Source organism: Lithobates pipiens, unplaced genomic scaffold (assembly GCF_037356315.1).
Source record: "Lithobates pipiens isolate NorthernLeopardFrog02 unplaced genomic scaffold, aLitPip1_a1.2 Scaffold_16, whole genome shotgun sequence".
NCBI classification, from domain to species: Eukaryota; Metazoa; Chordata; class Amphibia; order Anura; family Ranidae; genus Lithobates; species Lithobates pipiens.
The window spans coordinates 221,242,490-221,266,333 of NW_027507748.1; the positions used below are offsets into that span (position 1 = coordinate 221,242,490).

General features: G+C 42.9%; 1 protein-coding gene across 1 annotated transcript in view; it reads left to right on the plus strand.

The window, feature by feature from the left end:
* The window catches only part of LOC143982408 (uromodulin-like), a 121,590-nt gene that overhangs the window by 89,314 nt on the left and 8,432 nt on the right, over nucleotides 1-23,844 (plus strand). The window contains exons 5-9 of the mRNA XM_077481078.1: nucleotides 8,031-8,254; nucleotides 11,549-11,703; nucleotides 15,348-15,593; nucleotides 19,428-19,584; nucleotides 23,544-23,613. Of these exons, the coding sequence (XP_077337204.1) occupies nucleotides 8,031-8,254; nucleotides 11,549-11,703; nucleotides 15,348-15,593; nucleotides 19,428-19,584; nucleotides 23,544-23,613 (852 nt within the window). The remainder of the gene's footprint in view (nucleotides 1-8,030; nucleotides 8,255-11,548; nucleotides 11,704-15,347; nucleotides 15,594-19,427; nucleotides 19,585-23,543; nucleotides 23,614-23,844) is intronic.

The following is a 23,844-nucleotide window of genomic DNA, read 5'->3' on the forward strand; positions in this document are numbered from 1 at the left end:
AGAGAATGTAGAGTATGTGCCCGGTGGGCATATATTATGAGTTTTTGTCAGTGTATGCTTTGCTCTGTCATGTTTTTATTATATGTAGATAAATGTGTAGATTTGTCATTAGATGGCGCTCTTAGTGGATCAGTAGTTTTATTTGCTTATTAAAGTACACCAGCCATGACAATATTATGAGGACTGACATTGGGGACCATTTTCAAAGTGCTGGTTTCTGAATCGCTGCCCCGGAACAAGCATGCAGGAAATTACAACTGGAGAAGAGTCAGAGATCCTGATATCTATATCTGTTCCTAATGCTGACTGAAGCCAAAGCATCAACATGACAGCCAGGAAACCAGCATTTTAAGCAGGCTAGCTCAGCAATGGCAGTCCACATAACCCTTAACTGTGGATTAGGATATCAGCCACACAGGGAGAGCATTGTTTTCAACACGTCATAGACTTGCAATGTGAGAAGGATCAGGAAAGCACAACTATTTTGACGCACTGCGAATAATAAAGTAGAATCAGTTTATGTCATGAGAAAATATGGCTGGGCGTACATTAAAACACTATTATATGCTGGTAGGATTATTAACATCAGGCTGCTCTTTTACATTGAAAAAATTGTAGCTCCCTTTACAGTCGATGACATTATTCTTAACAATGAAATTTAGTTTGTTAAACTTTCATCGCTGACTTGTACCTATAGGTAAGCCTATAATAAGACTTACCTATAGGTACTATAAATATCTCCTAAACGTGCGCCGCTTAGGACAAGTTTAGTATAAATGCAACTGATGATGTCACCGGCTCATGCGCTCTGAAGGAATGGCTGCATGGGTCGTTCCTTCATAACCCTGTGCCGTAAACAGCTGCTTCCTCCTGGATGCGTGGGAGTGATATCACCGTGGCTCAGGCTAGTCATACAGCCAGAGTCCGCAGTCCCGGAAGGAAGCTTGGTGAAGATGCATGCGGCCTCCACGGTGATAGCCAATCACTGAAATGCTTCATTTTCAGGTAAGTTTCTCATAATGTGCTAGTATGGGATGCATACTAGCCCCCAATACATTACCTTTCAGGTCAAAAATAAATAAATCACCCAACTGTTTGCTACCGCTTTAAAGCACAGTGTATCCTAAGTAATTGCCTTTTTTTTTTTTTTAAATACTTGTTTTCACTTTTATTTATCCTTGATGAATCTCAGTGGTGCTGATCTTTTGCAGTCTCTTTGCAGCCACTTTATTTCTATATGTATGTACTCCAGCGATCACTGCATTTCACGGGGTGGATTTCCTTATGGTGACAATGGTGGTCTGTGCCTTAAAGCGGAGGTCCACCCTAAAGTGGACCTTCCGCTCATTGGAACCCTCCCCCCCTCCGGCACCACAATTGGCACGTTTCAGGGGGGATGTGGGTGCAGGTACCTGTACAGTACAGGTATCTGCACCCACTTCCGGCGTAGATTCTGCAGAAGCTACGCCCCTTTCCGCAGAATCTACGCCCCTTTCCGAAGGTCCCCCGCTGCCTGCTGGGAAACACACGGATCCCAGAGACAGCAGGGACCATCCTTATTGCGCAGAGCGACTCGCGCATGCACAGTAGGGAACCAGGAAATGAAGCTGAAAGGCTCCACTTCCTGATTCCCATACCCAAGATGGCAGCGGCAGCACCCGAGGGACGATTGAGAGATCGGCTTCGGGTGCCGACATCGCGGGTGCGCTGGGCGGGTAAGTGTCATTATTTTAAAAGTCAGCAGCTGCGGTATTTGTAGCTGCTGGCTTTTAAAAAAAAAAAAAGGCAGACTCCCACTTTAATAATACGTGTTGAAGTGTCCCTTGCAATTTCCATCAGAAGCCCATATGGCAGGGTGACAATGCAGCATCACTACTGTTGTCACTCCATACAGGAGGTGCCTGAACCAGGACTTTTATGAGGTTCAGGAGAGCAGTTTTTTTCAATATGAAACCAAAATCAAGAACACAGGGACATGATCTCAAACTAACTGCAGGGAAGTTTAAAAATTATATTTTACTAAACGGGTAGTTGATGCTTGAAAAACACTATCAGCACAGGTAGTGAGACAGTCAACAGTAATTGGTTTCAAATGCTTGGGATAAACATAGATTTATAGTCAGACAACAAAGTTAAAGTGGTTGTAAACCCTTACAAACCACTTTGACCTACAGGTAAGCCTAGATTAAGGCTTACCTGTAGGTCCGAGAAATATCTCCTAAACCTATACGGTTTAGGAGATATTTGCCCGAAGACAGGCACTGCTGTCTACGGCGCATGTGCCGTAGACAGCGGCGCGCAGGTGCACTGAGCGCGGCATTTCCAACAACAGAGCTGCCGCGCGTGTCGTCTCCCGTGCGCATGCGCGGGAGTGACGTCATTGCGGCTCTGCCGAATGACAGTGGCGGAGCTGCGAGACCCCACCGAAAAGATGGATGTGCCGGACTACAGGGGACAGCGGCGACTTCGCTGGCTCCTGTGTCAGGTAAGTGACACATAATGGGCTACTATGCGAAGCATAGTAGTCCATTATGCTTTGCCTTTGCAGGGAATAAAAGAGGAAGTAAACCCATCAGGGTTTACTTCCTCTTTAACAAACAAAAAAAACACAACCCAAAAAAAGAAAAAAAAAAAGAAAAAGAAAATGGCAGACTCAATGGACTACTCTGTCTTTTTCTGCCATGACTTTTCTATGTCTCTATATTTGGCAGGAGCACCAAGTGTTATTTTAATGAAAGCTGCAGATATGAGAATATTAAAAATGCCTTTTAAAGTTGTATTAAATTTTAGTAGATGGGTTTTCATCCACTTTACAGCCAAACTCCTTGCAGATGTAAAATACACATATTAACAAATTTAATACCCACCACAGGTCTGGCATGTTTCACGACCTTCATTACCAAGCAATTTTTTCCATTTTTTAACATTGTGATACTTTGACTGACAAGGACACAGTTATGGAACACTGTACCCAAATTAATTTGATATCATATTCTTGAGACAAATACTGGGGAATTCACAATAGCCATAACTACACATTTCTGTCAGTTGTTCCCTACTTGCGCCAAATTCAGGTAAGCATTTGTGTCGGTAACATTACTAATTTCTGCTGCAAATTCAGGTAGAACCTCTTGCTATGGCAGCAACCAATTCCTAAAGAATGACCGCCAGTTCTAAAATAAGGAAACTGGCGGTAATTAGGACCAAATCTACAGAGATGCGCAAGGCCTGTGCTATGAAACAGTGATGTATGTGACAGCTTCCTGCACAGAGATGTATCCCCAGTCTCATTTAGCCCAAAGCTAAATGTAAACAGCAATACAGTATAGGTGATGTCATTACCCAAATATTTGTGAAATGAATTGTCACTGGGTGGGCAGAACCTGAGGAAGTAGCTTTTCAGTTCCCCATCAGGCTTCACCCACCCCTGCTACAAAACTCCTCAGCTATGTGCCTGTCAGTGTGATGGGCACAGGAGGGAGCAGTGGCGGCCCATCCATAGGGGGCGCCGTCCCCCCTCTTGTAGTAAAAAAAAAAAAAAAAGAATCCTTTAACTACTTCAACCCAGGAAGAATTTACCCCCTTCCTGACCAGGGCACTTTTTGCGATTCAGAACTGCGTCGCTTTAACTGACAATTGCGCTGTCGTGCAACTTGGTTCCCAAACAAAATTAACGTCCTTTTTTCCCCACAAATAGAGCTTTCTTTTGGTGGTATTTGATCACCCCTGCGTTTTTTTTTTTTTTGCGCTATAAACAAAAAAAGAGTGCCAATTTTTAAAAAAAAACTCATTATTTTTTACATTTTGCTATAATAAATATCCCCCAAAAAATATATATAAAAAAAACTTTTTTTACCTCAGTTTAGGCAGATACGTATTCTGCTACATATTTTTGGTAAAAAAAAAAAAATCGCAATAAGCGTTTATTGATTGGTTTGCGCAAAAGTTATAGCATTTACAAAATAGGGGATAGTTTTATGGCAATTTTATTCATTTTATTAATTACATTTTTATTTACTAGTAATGGTGGCAATCAGCGATTTTTATCATGACTGCGACATTATGGCGGACACATCGGACATTTTTGACACATTTTTGGGACCTTTGTCATTTATACAGCAATCAGTGCTATACCACCAGGGGGCAGTGTAGGGGTTAAGTGTGTCCTGGGGTGTGTTTCTAACTGTGGGGGGTGTGGCTACATGTCCCATGTCACTGATCTCTGCTCCCGATGACAGGGGAGAGGCAGAACGGGGAGATGCTTGTTTACATTAGCATCTCCCCATTCTTCCTCCCTGTGAGGCGATCGCGGGTATCCCCACGGCGATCAAGTCCGCGGGACCCGCGACCCGACTCACGGAGCCTGCCACGGGTGCGTGCGACCAATGGCCGCCTCTTAAAGGTACGAGCCCTTCTGCCGACGTATATCGGCATGAGGCGGTCGGCAAGCGATCAACAAAGTGCACTGTGGCGCCAGACGCAGTGCACTATGGGAAGCGCCATGTCAATGCGATCACGAGATTGCAGACATGGCGCTTCATTTGCAGGCTCTTAACCCACCTTATGTCTCAATACAAAGCTCTGAGTAGCTTCCGCCCATAAAATCAGTGTGATTCTACGGGCGGGGGCATTGTTTTTCAAATCTCAAGGTCACTTCCGGGTTTTGCGAAACAGACGAAAGCCGGAAGTGACGTTGGCAGCTCCGTTCTTCGGCCCAAGCGGAGCAGCAGGAGAAAAGGTAAGAGGAGGGTGAGCTCCAGCACAGCTGCATCTGCATCTGTCCCTCTCTTCCCCATTCCCCCCCTCCTGTCTCACACTAACACACGGACTGAAGCCACCTCCGAGTGCCTTCCTATATACAGACAGAGACCGAGGGGGAGGAGAATGGACACAGCATCAACAGGACGTGCTGATCTGAGGTTAGCTCTGAATGCAATATGACACTTGCAGGGGAAAGGGGTAAGTTATCAAAGAAAGATACAGAGATTTGGGGGGCTGGAAGAGGATGCTGTATGAGCTAGGGCCACTTTGGGAGCAGAGAGGATTTGTACTAGAAGGGGGGTTGAATATAAAATTGTTTGCCCCCTTCTAGCACAAATCCTCTCTGCTCTCAAGGTGGCCCCTAGCACATACAGCACCCTCTTCCAGCCCTCCAAATCACTGTATCCTTCTTTGATAACTTGCCCCCCTTCCCCCTTGTTCAGAGAGATGCTGGCTGCTATTAAGGAGACAATCATGGTGTCTGGGATCAGTGGACACAGTGGCTGCGTTTTGATGACACAGTGGCTGCGTTTGATGACACAGTGGCTGCATTTTGATAACACAGTGGCTGCATTTAATTATACCGTGGCTGCGTTTTAATGACACAGTGGCTGCGTTTGATAACACAGTGACTGCGTTTTGACGACACAGTGGCTACGTTTAGATGACACAGTGGCTGCGTTTGATAACACAGTGGCTGCATTTAATGACACCGTGGTTGCGTATTGATGACACAGTGGCTGCGTTTGATAACACAGTGGCCGCGTTTTAATGACACCGTAGCTGCGTATTGATGACACAGTGGCTGCGATTGATGACACAGTGGCTGTATTTTGATGGCACAGTGGCTGCGTTTTGATAACACAGTGGCTGCGTTTGATAACACAGTGGCTGCATTTAATGACACCGTGGTTGTGTATTGATGACACAGTGGCTGCATTTGATAACACAGTGGCCGCGTTTTAATGACACCGTAGCTGCGTATTGATGACACAGTGGCTGCGATTGATGACACAGTGGCTGCGATTGATGACACAGTGGCTGCATTTTGATGGCACAGTGGCTGCGTTTTGATAACACAGTGGCTGCGTTTTGATAACACAGTGGCTGCATTTGATTATACCATGGTTGCATATTGATGACACAGTGGCTGCGTTTGATAACACAGTGGCTGCATTTTAATGACACCGTAGCTGCGTTTTAATGGCACAGAGGCTGCGTTTTGATGACAGAGTGGCTGGGTTTGATGGCACAGTGGCTGCGATTGATGGGTTATTTTCAGAATTTTTCAGTTTGTTTGCGCCCCCCCCAAAAATTTTGAGCACTAGCCGCAACTGGGAGGGAGGGAAGGAGGACACACACCAAGGAATTAATGTCCAGTGGGAACGCTGATTTTTTGCCACAATTTTTTAGAATTGAAGAAACATGCCAGTATTGAGGGGGTTAAAATATGCCACCTGGTATTGCATAGCTCCCAACTGTCCCTGATTTCAAGGGACTGTCCCTGATTTGGAGCAATGTCCCTCACCCCCCCTCATTTGTCCCTCATTTTGGTCTGATCTATATAGTTGAATATAAATGCACCTTTTATCTATCAAAAAGTGTTTTCCAGCCCTAAATCTTTTATCTGATTTCTAAATTGCCTCATTTGTAAATTCCAACAGCCAATATAAAGGAAGAGTAGTGGTGAAAAAAGCACTTGTGGGTTTAACCGAGCTTGCTTTTTGGACAATTATTCCCTAAGGGGGCGTGGCAGGGGGTGTGTCCTATATCTGCATACTTTTGCTGATAGGTGTCCCTCATTCCCATCTCAAAAAGTTGGGAGGTATGGGTATTGTACTAGGTACATTAAATGTACAGGTAATACAGACTGGTTAGGAGGTGAAGGGGTTAATGCACAGATGTGCAGGATAAGGGAGGTGAGGAGTTAACATACAGGCAGCACAGTGGTGTAGTGGTTAGCACTCTCACCTAGCAGTAAGAAGGGTCGCTGGTTCGAATCCCAACCACTACACTACCTGCCTGGAGTTTGCATGTTCTCCCTGTGCCTGTGTGGGTTTACTCCAGTTCCCTCCCACAATCCAAAGACATGCAGGTAGGTTAATTGGCTTCTGTCCAAAATTGGCCCTAGTATATGAATGGGGACCTTGGATTGTGAGCTCCTTGAGGGTAGGGACAGACATGAGTGTGCAATGTACAGGGATAGGGACAATTGTAGACACTCACTCAGGTTGAACTGGATGGACTGGTGTCTTTATTCAACGAAACTATGAAACTCAGATCAGAGCCAGGATGGGGCTGACATATATTGTAGAGGGGAATGAAATGTGTATATTTATCATTGTTGGCATTGTACTGTAGTATATTGCACTGGTGGGCAAGAGGCTTTCTTTCCTCTCACTGATTGTCATGTGAGAGCAAACTACTTCTGGCCAGTAAGCGACACAAGACTACTAGCTTCAGCCTGTATTTATACTGTGTGATGATACACTTACTGGCTCTGTATCTTTTGCCTGTGATCCATTGTGTCCAATCGCAGCATGATCCTAGGACTGTGCGCATGCCTGTACTCAGTTCCCGAAAGACATACTGGTAAGGCCAACCATAGACAGTTTGAATTTCGGCAGGTTCCTTCTTTGCGCTTGCACTTTTTTAATGACATTGGGAAATTGCCTGATAATATGCTTCATACCATTTTATTCAGACGCTAGCTTCCTGGTGATTTTTAGATATCCTTCCCAATCTCCGTGGGAGGTTTTGCCGGGTGTGTCATATGCCTTACATACACTGAAGCATGGGTAAGCAGCCCTATATATTTGGAATACCCCCTTTATCATGTTCCCCATTTTATGATTTTGCAACACCCTTACATGAAATTTCTATATATTACTGCGTTTTTATTTATCCACAGACGTATTTCCTGATGAAGCGGCAAAACCGTGAAACTAGTTAAAATACCATGCCATCTGTGTTCTTTTAGCATCTTTTGTTGTTTTTGTAGTTTGTATCAATAAATTTAGTAAATTTTCATATTTGTTTTATATATTTCATGTGTATCTTTTCACACTCTACAAGATAGTCCGCCTGCCTTCCGTTCCTTGGTGAATCTAGGGGTCCAGACTCCTAAACCTCTATTTTATGTCTGAAAGTGTCAGTAAGCAGTAGTGACTAGTAAGAGGAATGGATTGCTGGACATCTACAGAAGAACAGTTTTCGTATGCATTACCCACTGATTGATTTACGGTTCTTCTTATGTTGAATTTTCCCAGCACTTAAGAATTTTCACCCTACAATCAAGTGTGATTACGACATAATGACAGTCACAGTCTTTCAATGTGAGCTAGAAGCACTTGGTCTTGACTATTCCACATTTCATCTGAGGAACTCATCACAACTTGAATGCAGTTACCAATATCCAGACACCGTCAATGGGCTGAAAGGGATGTCTATCCAGGCCCAAACAGCATTGGATTGGTGTGGAAATACAGTGACGGTAGAACACTATTGATTTATTTATTCATTCATTTTAGCAACTCCCGTGTTGTCTAGAACCCAACTCCAACTGATTTATTTATTTATTTGATTTAGAATAGACTGGGAAAAAATTAAGGGAATTTTTTTTTGTCATTCCAAACTGATGAAATAATGGAACTAAAAAATGTAAAAAAAAAACATAAAACATTGAAAAATGTTTTATCAATGTGTTTACCTTCCTGCCAAGGTGACAACCACATTTCTTTTATAGGCATCATAGTGATAACTTTAAGCAGTGAGAAAAAAACCTTCTCAATGGGGTCACTGTGGGATGCTGTTATGCCTCGTACAAACAAGATGGGAAATTCGGCCAGCAAAAGTCCAATGAGGGCTTTTGGTCGGAAATTCCGACCATGTGCATGCTCCATCAGACTTTTGATGGCCGAATTCCTGCCAGCAAAAGATTGAGAGTAGGTCCTCAATTTTTTGGTTGGAAAAAGTTCAGAAATTTTGATCATCTGTAGCAATTCCAATGCACAGAATTCCTACACATGCTCGGAAACAATTCAACGCATGCTCGGAAGCATTGAACTTGATTTTCTCGGCTCGTCGTAGTGTTATATGTCACCACGTTCTTGACGGGCAAAAGTTCCGCAAACTTTTGTGTGACCATGTGTATGCAAGCCAAGCTTGAGCGTAATTCTGTTGGAAAAACCATCCAAGAATTTTTCCGACGTAAAATACGCTCGTGTGTACACGGCACAAGGGTTGTTTTTTGTACAGTTAGTTACATTTGAAATGCAAGTCTCCTCTCCCTTAGAAAGCCCCCTACATTTTCCACTTACCAATCTATGACCCATGGAGATCTTATCTTTGCGGCCACTGGGTGCTACATGGTTCTTCACAAAAACTCTCCCGGTCAAGCCGTGCATGCGCAGTTGATTTTCTGTTTAGTCAAGGTTAAAGCGGGAGATCCGCCGTTTTTTTTTTTTTTAAATACTAATACAAATACTGCAGCTGCTGACTTTTAAAATAAGGACACTTTCCCACCCAGCGCACCCGCGATGTCGGCACCCAAAGCCAATCTTTCGATCGTCTCTCGGGTGCTGCCGCCGCCATCTTGGGTATGGGAATCAGGAAGTGGAGCCTTGAAGCTTCACTTCCCGGTTCCCTACTGCGCATGTGCGAGTCACGCTGCGCAATAAGGATGGTCCCCGCTGGGACCCGCAGGAAGTGGCGTAAATATCCGCAGATTCTGCGGATATCTATGCCGGAAGTGGGCACTGTACAGGTATCTGCACCCCCCCTCCCCCCTGAAAGGTGCCAATTGTGGCGCCGAAGGGGAGGAGGGTTCCAATGAGCGGAAGTTCCACTTTAGGGTGGAGCTCCGCTGTAACACTCGGGTTGCTGCAGCATGATCCGTTTTTCAGTGCGGCATTGTTAGTTTTTTTCAAGTAAAAGACAATAGAACCAGGTTACATAAGGTGTCTCTATCAGAGCACCCCCTTACATTAGATGTCGCCACCACAGGACCCCTTACACCAGATGTGCAACCATAGCACCCCTTACACCAGATGTGCAACCACAACCCCCTTGCACCAGATGTGCAACCACAGTACCCCTTACACCAGATGTGCAAACACAGCCCTCCCTTACACCAGATGTGCAACCACAGTACCTCTTACACCAGACGTGCAACCACAGCACCCTTTACACAAGACGTGCAACCACAGCACCCCTTACACCAGATGTGCAACCACAACCCCCCTTACACCAGATGTGCAACCACAGTACCCCTTACACCAGATTTGCAACCACAGCCCCCTTACACCAGATGTGTGACCACAGTACCCCTTACACCAGATGTGCAACCACAGCCCCCCTTACACCAGATGTGCAACCACAGCCCCCCTTACACCAGATGTGCAACCACAGCCCCCCTTACACCAGATGTGCAACCACAGCCCCCCTTACACCAGATGTGCAACCACAGTACCCCTTACACCAGTTGTGCAACCACAGTACCCCTTACACCAGTTGTGCAACCACAGTACCCCTTAAACAAGTTTTGCCAACCCGCTGAAGTGAAATTTACTGGCATAACACCAAAATTTACAAACTGCACAATTATTTTTACTGGCAAAAAAGTACCTAAAATTACTGTTTTTAGTGCTAAACAGTGCAAATATCAATATTTGAACTATAAACACATAGCTATTGCTATTAGCAATGTGTTTAAGTTAAACAACAGTCAAAAAACATATTTCTCAATTTACATGAAGGTCAGGATACTATAAGCCAACACAGAGTTCTCCATTACATCAGAGTCCTCAGGATGGGGACCAGAGTGAATACACTAAGGTAAGGGGGGATTACTAATATAGGGGGGAACCTTTATATCAGTGCCCCCTAACTTTAATAAATTCACTCCCCCCTTACTTCAGTGACCCCCCTCAGACTGGCCTGGCAGCACTGTCACTGACCTCCTCTCAGGTGCTCAGTCAGATGGTTCCAGTTTAGCAGCTCTGGTTTTATTCTAAGCACAGTGCTGGACTGGAGAAGTAATATGATGGTGGACAGAGCACATCAGTCTCTGTCCCCTGCATAGCATGGCTTCAGCCTCCCGACTCCCAGTAATGTTCTTCTCTCTCTCTCCCCACAGTTTCAGTCACTCTCCTCCTCCTCCTCACCATTACCCCTGGCTGCTCGGCTCCTCCGCCTATGATGAGTGCACTGCAGGACAGGAGTCGCCGGCCGCCGCGGACTCTCTCGCTTGATTGTTTATTCAAAAATGATGCCAGATGGTGCAATTATATCACTGCGCATTGTGCCGCCTGCCCGAGCGAGTACGAGCTTTCCCAAACCTGGCCAGCTTCAGAGCGGTGCATAGTCGGCTTGCAACCATCTTTTTAATGGGCACTGGTGCCCGTAACGGACTTTAACGGGCAGCCCAAAAAAGGGGTTACATTTACGGGTTGCCTGTAAATCTACAGGCGGCTGGAAAAACTGCCTTACACCAGTTGTGCAAACACAGTACCCCTTACACCAGGTTTTGAATCATGTGTCCAATTTCCCCTGAAAAATGGACACAAACCAAATCGTGGCTCATAGCTGGAGAGAGGGTTATGTGTGGCAACCCTACATGTAAGTGATTGGCTCTGGACGCTGCTGCATCCTTATTGCTATGGGAAGCCTGTGGATTGTTGGGCTCAATGGTCAACAGACTTCATTTCCACTAGAGTGAGTTTTACAAGTAACCCGTGTAAATTTTAAAGCTGTTCTTACACTGCTAATTATTGGCCTTTATCCACAGGGTGATGCCTCCAATATCTATATTTTCAACACCGTTTACATTGGAATCCTGGATAAACCCATCATCACAACAAATAATATTAGCTTTAACTTTAGCTGTGGATATAAACGGAATATGCAAACAAGTCTGAAACTGCCTGGAAATATTACCCAACAGTAAGAGAAAATATAAGACATAGAGAGTTGCTCGTGCAATATTCTATCATATTTGTTGTTTCTCCTTCACTAACCTCTCATTTCCATTAACCAGTTTATGATGTTTATAGTAATTAAACATAAATGCTATGTACACGCAACACTGAATTTTTTGAATCTAAAGCCTCATACACAGGATCGGACTTTGTACAAACTTTACCGTGGATTTTTATACAAAGGGCATCAGCCGTGAACTTGTATTGCATACAGACGGCAGGACTTTTCCAGCCAACTTTCACCAAATCACGTGGTTTTTCCTTTCTGCTCTTTACCGCCACCTTTGGCCAACTTCTGTATTGTTGTCTGATCTTTTGCATTGGTTCTGAGCATGGGTGTTTGTACGTTGTACAAAAGTACTATGGTTTTCTGTACACACGATCAGACTTTGCTCCATCAGACTTTTGTTGCCGGGAAAGTTTGTCCATTCGCACAGCCAACAAAAGTCCCATGAAAACCGAAAACGTTTGTCCGATGGAGCATACACACGGTTGGATGTTGCCTTAAAGCGGGATTCCACCCTAAAGTGGAACCTCCGCTGATCGGATCCCTCCCCCCCTCCGGTGTCACAATTGACACCTTTCAGGGGGGAGGGGGGTGGAGATACCTGTCAAAGACAGGTATTTACACCCACTTCCGGGCATAGACTCCCGTGGGAGTCTACGCCATTTCCTGCCCTGCTGCGCTGTCTGCTGGGACACACACGGGTCCCAGTGACAGCGCGGAGATTTCCTATTGCGCGGCGCGACTCGTGCATGCACAGTAGGGAGCCGGGAAGTGAAGCCGATTCGCTTCACTTCCTGATTCCCTCACCTAGAATGGTGGCGGCAGCAGCCGAGAGCCGAGCGATCGATCGGGCCTCGGCTTCCGGCATCGCTGGAACCCGGGACAGGTGAGTGTCCATTTATTAAAAGTCAGCAGCTGTAGTATTTATAGCTGCTGGCTTTTAATATTTTTTTTTTTTGGTGGAATCCCTCTTTAAAACAGCTAATTTGCATGTTTGTTGTCAGAAAGTCTGATCGGGTGTATGGGCCTTAAGTGTAACTTATCGATGGATTTATTATCCACCACAGGGATCTCAGTTGTCACCCTGACAATGCTTTTATCTGCTTTTCTCTCCAGAATGCGGGAACACCACTGTTCAGGCATCACCCAGGGTCAGCACTTGCACTTCTTGTACTGAGATGCTAGCTCTGGGATCATACAGCTTTTCTGAAAAATTATAATTGTGTCGTAATAAGCAGATGACTGCTGGTTGGGGTTAGGGGGCTTGAATCCAGCGATGTCAGCACCCCAAGCGATGTTTCCAGTGGCTCTCAGGTGCTGCTGCCGCCATTGCCTGTAAGGGAAACCAGCAGCGAAGCTTTGCAGCTTTACAGTTGGTTCCCTACTGCACATGCACGAAGTGTGCTGCACTTTGTGAAAGGCGGGGGGAGGGAGGAGGGGGGCCTTCCAGGGGACCCCGCAGCATCTCAACGCCACCAGGTCTCCTGGAAGTGGAGGTACCTGCCGCCCCCCCCACCCCTAATGTGGCACCAGAGGGTGGGAGGAAGCAGATAATCAGAGCTTCAACTTTTGGGTGGAATTCCACTTTAAGCTGGCCAAACTATGACCAAAATTTGGCTGGTTCAGCAGGGACCAGCTCAGTTTTGGTCAGTGTGTGGCCATCCCTGTTCAACAAAAATTGATGTGTAGGTTCATAATGAAAATGTGAACTAACACCCTATGCCCTCCCCACTGCCTGCATCCCTCTGCACTCACCCCCATGGGAGAAACAGTTTCACCACTCACACAGCCTAGTGCAGCAGTCCTGGGGTTTGAAAAATGCTCTGTTCCTCTTCAATGCTGACCAATCAGAACCGCTCTGTGCCAACTTCCCTGAGGATGGGGAGCGTGTAGGGTGTTAGTTCACCCTTTTGTTCTGTAAAAGTGAAATTACAATTAAGGCTGGCCATACACTGTCAAATTTCGAAATAATTTTTGTGCGTTTTGTGATCCAATGGTGCCATCATTGATTTCGAAATTTGACGAACCAAGCCTTCAATTTCACCTCATGTTGCTACAGAAAATAATTTTCGTGGCTGAGAATCTTCTTTTCTTTCCGAGAATTCTCTTTTCTTGCACATGCGCATTTCTTTTTTGATTACATTTTCCACACGATTCTCCCATCATTGATTAAAAAATAGTTTGTTTTTAAAAAAAATTCCAACATGTCCGATTTCTCAAATTCGATGGCCGCACGAAAATCGGCTGTTGCTCCAGCCCACTAATGGTGCAAAATACGAATGAAAATTCTTAGATAAGATTTGAGGCCCGCCTAAAGACCAACAGTGAGATTTCCCTATCCCTATACGTTCTGTGCTGGTGACAGGAACAAAATGTCATGGGAAAACTCTCCAATGGATATGGAAACTGGAACAAAAACAGTCTGGGGAAGGTTACATCCTCTGACAGATTTTTTTTGCTGTATGTGTCTGTCCCAGTGACACCTCTTTCTTTACTACTTGCCTAAGTATAACACCCCTTTCACGCTGGAGTGTTTTGCAGTGTGTTAAAAATAGGGCCTGCAAACCACCCTAAAACAGCTGCTCCATGCACTCCAGTGTGAAAGCCCGAGGGTTTTCACACTGGAGCGCTGCCCTAGCAGGGCGTCAGAAAAAGTCCTCATAGCAGCTTATTTGGAGAGGTGAAGGACCGCTGCTCCCCATTGAAATCAATGGGGCAGCTCTGTGATACCGCGGGCAGATTTAACACTTTTTGAGCTGCTAGCGGGGGGTTAAACTGCCCCGCTCGTGGCCGAATAGCACCACTAAAACGACAGTAAAGTGGTGCTAAAAATAGCGTCGCTTTACCGCTGACACCGGTGGCTTCTTAGTGTGAAAGTGGTCTAAGAGTGACAGAAACCGAGGGGAAATTTTCCTTGCAATTTTGATGTTTTCTGGCTGGGACATGCGCGGTTATGTGAACAGATAACTGTTTTTACCTCTTGAACTTTATATTGTATATTAAAGTGTAATATATATATATATATATATATATATATATATATATATATATATATATATATATATATACATACATATCCTTTAACCCATTATCGGCAGCTAGTGGGCGTCAAAACTGCCCTGCTAGCGGCCAAATAGCTTCGCTAAAACGATGGTATAGCCGCGCAAATACCACCAACGCCCGGGCACTTTCAATGTGAAAGGGCTCTTAAGGCCACAGTGCGGGTGTACCTATGGTTTTTGTGCTGTTAACCCATGGTTTCCCATCGATTTTTCTATTAGGTTACATGTTGTTTGCCATATTTTCTGACAGTGCACCTTTTGTCCTGCATACATCATCTTTGGTGCACTTTCAGAAAACCCACAACCTATTAGAAAGTCTATGGGAAGCCATGGGTTATCCACATGAAAAAAACAGGTACACCTGCGTAGCAGTTTGGCTGCAGAAACTGGCCTTAAGTTTTCTCTTGCTTTCCTAATGAATTAAAATGTAACATTTTAGATGGACATTAGTGTTTGAAAGCTATTTCTGCTTTTTAGGAAATAAATTGTGATTTAAATTGTTATTCGTTTTGTTACCTGAACATGTGTTTGTTTTCTCAGGACGGTATTACTATCTGGAGCCAATGGGATTGGATTATATCCCGTTACCATGGCTGCTTATAAAGATTCATCATTCACAGAACCATATGAAAATAATGAAGACGTGGCTGTTGGATCAATTATCTATGTGGGAATATTTGTGACAGGCGCTGATGGAAAACAATATGTTCTCCGGATAGAGACATGTGTTGCAAGTCCTACAGATAATCGTAGTGATGTAAATGCTTTTTATCTTATAAAAGATGGGTAAGTTTGTAATTCTTATGCAACCTTTTAAAACTAACCTTGCACATATCTTCCTGATTTAGCTGGAATCACTATAAGCAGCCCTAGTGTCTTAAGCCTCATACACACAATGAGAATATCAGACAATTGATCTCCGTTTGTTTGGTTTTTTTGCATTTTAGTCTCATATAGAAAAGGAAAAGGTTACTAAAGTTATTAAAATTCTCATGCTGCGTACACATGATTGCACATTCTGACAACAAAATCCATGGGATTTTTTCTGACGGATGTTGGCTCAAACTTGTCTTGCATATACACGGTCACACAATGTTTTTCGGAAATTCCAAACGTCAACAATGCAGTGACGTACTGTGAGCCGAGAAAATTTAAGTTCAATAGCCAGTGCGGCTCTACTGCTTGATTCCGAGCATGAGTGGAACTTTGTGCGTCGGAATTGTGTACACACGATTTCCAACTATGGATTTTGTTGTCGGAAAATTTGAGATCCAGATCGCAAATTTTGTGTGTCACAAATTCCGATGGAAAATGTCCGATTGAGCCTACACATGGTCGGAATTTCCGACAAAAAGCTCCCTGGAACATTTTCCTTTGGAAAATCCAACCGTGTGTACACGGCATTATACGACGGAATACAACTTCGGAAGCGATCTAATGTGTTGTATTGTATAGTAATGTATTCTTTCATTTCCCGTGCATGCGTTGTCTTGCTCTTCAGATTTTTTTCATACAAATACTATACGGATTATCACGGATTTTCTGGTATCATACAATAAAAATGTCAGTGTTCCTTCGGATAATTTGGGTTGAACAATCGTGATCGGTGATGTGTACTAAAGATCAAATTATCGTACGATCGCTCCGAAATCTTTATTTTTCATCTGATTTTCTCATAGCACGTACTAGGTTTTAGACCAGTGTTATGGCCTTCACTTGTAGAAGCAACATTTTACAGAAAATCTTGGTGGAATCTCAATGTGCCTACTCTACATTGCATTTTTAGAAAAATAGCCACCCATAAAATAGATAATTTTTGCCCTTGACTGCAGAACTGTTTTAGCCAAAAATAAAATGCTTCATGTCCCGATTAGTGCAGTATGGTGCCATCCATTTTGTGTAACACCCCAAGGCACCGAGGCAACAGACCTGTATTTCATCATACTGCAATGCACAGTAACACACTGGTGTATTGTGTTCTTAAAAACAAAGGACAGCACATGTGTATATCAACATAGTTGCAATCCACCATAGTGAATAAACAGATGCATAAAATAGATTGTTAGCATAGATAAAAAAACATCCATCCATGGAATTGTCCATATGAAGATTAAAGGACATCTCCATATTGAAGCACTTTATTGGTGTTGGGAACAGTCACACTGGACTTTATTTATTCATCATTTTGTCATTTTTTTATATTATGTTCATGTTCTAAATGATTGTTTGTTGATGTATTTTTATCTATACTAACAATCTATTTTATGCATCTGTTTATTCACTATGGTGGATTGCAACTATGTTGATATACACGTGATATGTGAGTGCCATCCTTTATGTTTGTTTTTATGATTAGGTATAATTCTCACTTTTGCAAAGGGGCAGCTGCATTTTTAAATTTTATTTGTTTATCGGGGTGCCATATACTGGCAATATATGTTTTTTGTTGCCAAAAAAGGCCCAGGTCCAATTTTATGTGTGATGAGGTGCGTTGGCATTGAAAATAAAATGGACCCCCTTACACAGCATGTGTTAACATGCCTCTAGTAACCAATGCTGGGATAAGGTCATCCAGGGCCAAGATGACAAACTGACCAATCCCCACGTGATTTGCATACTCCATTAGACATGTGCAATTCATTTCGGTCCGAATTTGTTTTTTAATGAATTTCAACAAGATTCGTTAATTGGAACATGTCCCAATTAATGAAAACCCATTTAACAAACTTTTCCGAATATTCGTAAATTAGAATATTCGTAAATTTTAAGAAATTCGGAAATTCAAAAAATAATTGTCAATTTGAAAAAAAATGTAAAATTTGAAAGAAATTGTAAATTCAGAAAATTCGAAGAAAAAAAAAACTGAAATTTGGAAATTCAAAAAAAAATCTGAAATTCGAAAATCTGAAATAATAACTAACTAATAATAGCTTAACTATTACTAGCTATTAAATTATAGGTATTTGAATTTCTTTTCAAATTTAGGATGTTAGTGAACGTAACAAATACAAATTTATCCGAAGTTACAAATTAACTGAAATAACGAATGCCACATCTAAAACGAATGGAATGTAATTAATTAATAATAATAAATTACAATAATAATAAAAACATTTTATTCTTATTTGCTCCATTCGTTATTTCAGATAATTTGTAACTTTGGATAAATTCGTATTTGTTCCATTCACTACCAGCCAAATTTGAAAGGAGATTCCAATACCTATAATTTAAAGGGTAAGTTCACCTTTACAGAAAACTCTGTAAGGTGAACTTACTCAGGTCTCCCTCCTCGCTCCCCCCTCCCCCGATCCTGCTGACCTGGACCGTCACAATCTCTGGCTCTAAGCCCCAGTATATCAGTCAAGTTTTCTGTAAAGTTGAACTTACCCTTTAATGGTTAGTAATAGTTATTGTTAGTTATTATTTTAGATTTTCGGGTTTTCGAATTACCTTTTTTTTTTTAAATTTCCGAATTACCGATTTTCTTTTTGAATTTCCGAATTGCTGATTTTGTTAGAATTTCAGATTTATTTCGAATTTTTGATTTTCTAGAATTTCAGTTTTTTTCTGAATTTCAGATTTATTTTTTTCGCATTTAATAATTTCTTAATTTTTTCAAATTTACAAATTTTTCCAAAATTCTTTTCGAATTTCCATTTTTTTTAAATTTACAAATTGCGATCATAACGAATGACAACAAAAACAAAAGGGAATGAAGTGAAAACGAACACATTTTTCGGCAGTGCACATGTCTATACTCTATCGCCTTCTCATATGGGCCCGGAAGTGTGTTGTCACATTTGTGAGACCTGCTGTGTGTTTTCTGCCTGTCATCTCATGCTGATTGTGGATAGTGTCAGACCAGCAGGAGGCAAAACACAAGCCAGGGCACCAGGGGTGTTGCTAGGTTTTTGAAAGGCACCCCTGGACAGTGACACTAGAAACAAGGTGTGGTGTACATAGTGCTTTGTATGAAACTAATGGTGTGGCCACATTGCCTTAGGAAGGACATATAGGGGTATAGGTAAATAGGACCTGGGCCTGTGTGCTGTACACATAGCACACCAATAAAGTGCTCCATGATTGTATAATTGTTTTAAGTTAAATTTGGCAAACTCTAAGGGCCGGTTCACACTGCGGGCGATGCGAGGCGACACCGACTTGCCTCGCCGCGACCTGCCGCGACCTCAGCGGCGATTTGCAAATGACTTCTGTATAGAAGTCAATGCAAGTCACCCCGAGGTCGCCCAGAAGTAGTACAGGAACCTTTTTTCTGAGTCGGAGCGACTCGAGTCGCTCCTCTCAGAACGGTTCCATTGTACAGAACGGGGGCGACTTGTAAGATAGCGGTGAGGCGAGTCGTGTTGCCTCGCATCGCCCGCAGTGTGAACCGGCCCTAACAAAGGCAAAGAAATTAAATGTATATACACAAAGGAACAATGATCATGGTGCTTGAAATAAAATGGTTCATTAAGATCATCGCTGATTTAAAATTATGGCAAAAATGAAAGCTTAATTATGAAAAGTAATATTTAATTTTTCTGAGTCATGTAAAACCGGCCAATTTGGTCAGCAGTGTAACCAAAAATATTATTTTTTCTTTTTTTTTATTATATACAGCTGTATCCAGGGAACTGTTGCCACAACTGTGTTAGATAATAGCAAATCATTAGAAGCCGCTTTCAGCATAAACGCATTTCAGTTTCAAAATCAGGCTTATGTAAACCTTTTCTGTGATGTACGTTTGTGTGACAACACCACTGCATCATGTGCCAAGGTAAGTGATCAATACATTTTCTCTGATAAGAGGCTGAGGCCGTTTGGCAGCAACGATTGTCTACTGGCTAGGAGCAACACGCATACAGTATGGATGAGGATCATTGTGGGAAACAGCTATTATTCCCTCCTAAAAAGCCAGTGCTAGGGGTGTCTGCAGTTTGCCTTCCCACCGATGTATCATTAATGTTAACCACTTCCAGTCCTAAGTTTGAAGAGATATAATATTATTTTGGCAGCAGCTAGCTGCCATAACACACCGGTATCCTCTTCTTCGTCCGGCGGTCCGGTTTCCGATAAGAGTGGTCTCTGTGGCAGATTCGTCTCAAGATCACTTTTATCAGTGGTGGGAGAGCCCCCCCTTCCACCATGCTCCGTTGCCCTCAACCGCTTCCCGGAGCCTTTATCATTTTTTTTTAAACGACAACTGTTTTTTTAATGCATTTTAGTGTAAATATGAGATCTGAGGTCTTTTTGACCTCAAATCTCATATTTAAGAGGTCCTGTCATATTTTTTTTCTATTAAAATGGATGTTTACATTCCTTGTCATAAGAATAAAAGTGACACAATTATTTTTTTTAAAGAGCAGAGTAAAAATAAAAGGTAAAATAAATAAGAAAAAAAAAAAAACATTTTAAACGCGCATATGAATATGGTGTTCAAACCACACATGTGAGGTATCGCCGCGATCGGTAGAGCAAGAGAAATAATTCTAGCTCTAGACTTTCCTCTGTAAGGCCCCTTTCAGGCTCAGCCATTTTTCAGGCACTACAGCGCTAAAAATAGCGCCTATATAGCGCCTGAAAAAAGCAGCTCCTTTCACTCCAGTGTTTCACTCCAGGAGCGGTGCGCTAGCAGGACGGTAAAAATAAGTCCTACTAGCAGCATCTTTGGAACAATGAAGGAGCGGTGTATTTACCACTCCTACACTGCTACTACCCATTAAAACCAATGGGTCAGCGTGGCTTTAACTCTTTTTCGGCCACTAGCGGGGGTTAAAACCACCCCGATATTGGCCGAATACCACCTCTAAAACAACAAGAAGCGTCGCTAAAAATAGTGCTGCTCCCTTTCACATTGAGGTGATGCGGGTGTCGGCGGTAAAGCACCGCTTTACCATTGTTTTAGCAGCGGTATTAGAAAAAGGTTTATAGCCGCGCTGCCTTATTGATTTCAATGGGTAGGAGCAGTGTAGGAGCATTGAATATAACGTTCCTTCACTGCTCCAAAGATGCTGCTAGCAGGACGTTTATTACCGTCCTGCCAGCTTTTTTCAGGCGCTATACTGGCGCTATTTTTAGTGCTGTAGTGCCTGTAAAAGGGGCCTAACTCAAAACCTGCAACCTTTTTAACCACTTCAATACAGGGCACTTAAACACCTTCCTGCCCAGACCAATTTTGAGCTTTCATCGCTGTCGCACTTTGAATGACAATTGCGCGGTCATGCTACACTGTACCCAAATGAAATTTTTATAATTTTTTTCCCACAAATAGAGCTTTCTTTTGGTGGTATTTGATCACCTCTACGGTTTTTATTTTTTGCGCTACAAATAAAAAAATACCGAAAATTTTGAAAAAAAAAATGTTTTTTTTTGTTTCAGTTTCAAAACTTTGTAAATAAGTACGTTTTCTCCTTCACTGATGGGCACTGATGGGGCTACACTGATGGGCACTGATAAGGTGGCACTGATGGGCACCAATGTGGCACCAATGAAGTGGCACTGATAGGTGGCACTGATGGGTGACATGGATGGGCGACACGGGTGGGCAACACGGACGGACACTGATAAGTGGCACAAATTGGCACTGATAGCTGGCACGGATGGGCGGCACGGATGGGCATGGATAGGTGGCACAGGTGGGCATGGATAGGCGGCACAGGTGGGCATGGATAGGCGGCACAGGTGGGCATAGATAGGCGGCACAGCTGGGCACTCATAGGCGGCACAGGTGGACACTTATAGGCGGCACAGGTGGGCACTCATAGGCGGCACAGGTGGGCACTCATAGGCGGCACAGGTGGGCACTCAGGCGGCACAGGTGGGCACTCATAGGCGGCACAGTTGGGCACTCATAGGCGGCATCGGTGTTATAGTAATGGATGCCAATCAGTGCCAAACAATAATGCATGCCAATCAGTGATGCCCATTGTGGGCACTGATTGGCATCCATTATGGGCACTGATTGGAACCCATGATAATCGATCAGCACAGACCCCCCCTGTCAGAGGAGCAGCCGATCGGCTCTCCTCTACTCGCGTCTGACAGACGCGAGTGAGGGAAAGCCGATCACCGGCTCTTCCCATTTACACTGTGATCAGCCGTGATTGGACACGGCTGATCACATGGTAAAGAGTCTCCGTCGGAGACTCTTTACCGAGATCGTAGTTGCCGGGTGTCAGACTGACACCCCGCAACAACGATCGCCGCATAATCCTAATCACGTCATATGACGTCCGGTTAGGATTATGAAACCACTTTGCCGCCGTCAATTCCCTATAGGGCGGGCGGCAAGTGGTTAAACGTCGCCTATGGAGATTTTTTAGGGTAAAAGTTTGTCGCCATTCCACAAGCGGGCGCAGTTTTGAAGTGTGACATGTTGGTTATCAATTTACTCGGCGTAACATCTTTCACAACATAAAAAAACTTTACTGGTGTCTTATTTTTTAAAACAAAAAAGTGTATTTTTTCAAAAAAAGTGTGTGCTTGTAAGACCGCTGCACGAATACAGTGTGACAGAAAGTATTGCAACGACCGCCATTTTATTCTCTAGGGTGTTAGAAAAAAATATATATATAATGTTTCGGGGTTCTACGTAATTTTCTAGCAAAAAACAAACAAACTGTTTTTAACTTGAAAACAACAAATCTCAAAAAGAGGCTCGGTCCTTAAGTGGTTAAGAGATCCAGCAGTTGCCAATTATGACTGGTTGTCAGATCTTCACTACCTGTGCAATTGCATATTACTTTCCATGGCCACCTGAAAGTTATTTTGCCATGAGAGAAATACGAGGGTTGCCATTGTTGGCAGCTTCCTAAAAATTCTATCTGCCTGGCTATATCTGATTAAAGCAGAATTAAACCCAAAAATGTTATATATTGCAACTTACCAATAATTAGATGTGGTCGCTGCATTTGTTTTTCTTTTCTTAGACTTTTCTCCCTCTGTTTTCACCTGGTGATCTGGCCAGCAACACATCTCTTGTATTAGAGTGACCCCACTCTGGATGAAGGAGTACAGGGGGCACATTTGGACAGCAGCGTTTGCAGTCTGGGGGGAGGAGAGTGTTGGATTGACTAGCAAATTTAGATACACTAACAAATTGAAGCCAAATTTTGGCTAATACTTTAAAATCAGTTACAGCAAACAGTTGTTTTGCCTTTTGGGATACGTTTTTGAATGAAAAAATAAAAGCTGATAATTGGAAGCACCCCTGCCAGTGGTAAATGGCTTGTCTCATCCCTGTAACTGGCACATCTGTGGGAGAGCTTGTTCTTTTAAAAAACAACAAACCTGCTGGCCAGATCACCAGATAAAAATAAAAGAGATAAAAAGACAAAAAAAAACACAAAGGCAGACACAATATCATAGAATTGGGAAGCTGCAATATAATAAATGTTTGCTTTTGGGTTTAATACTGCTTTAAGCACTTTTAAAATTAACATAAATGCTGTAATTGAGTGTCAGAAAAGTGTCAAAACTTGTTGCAGGTTAGCGACTCAGAAAGTATGTATTCAATTTCGCTCACATGTATAGATGTATTTTTTCAACCTTAGAATTTTCGGTTTTAAAAATCATGCCTAAATGCATGTATGAATAGATACTGGTACTGGCAATTACATTTGCTACACTATTTTTGTATAATAAAACTCTAGAAACTCAGCAAGATTTGCTATTTACAATTAAATATCACACGTTAACAGTTCATGATTTTTTATTTTTTTTGCTTGTTCTCCACAGTGCGGCACTGCTAATTCTAAATCCTTCAACACAGACACTAATGAAGTCAAGATAGGCCTAAACCTTGGCGGTATGTCACTATAACTATCATATACATATGCACAGAAATGTTTTTTATTTGTCATGATATTATCATAAGACAGTCTTTAAATTTACTATTCCTATTTTTTATATTTCCTGCACATACAGTATATGGGCGTTTGTCAGCAAGAGTGAAAATAACATCTATAGTAAAACAACCCCATAGTGTCAGTTGTAAAGTAGAGGACATGTCATAAAATCCAATCTCATTCACATTGGC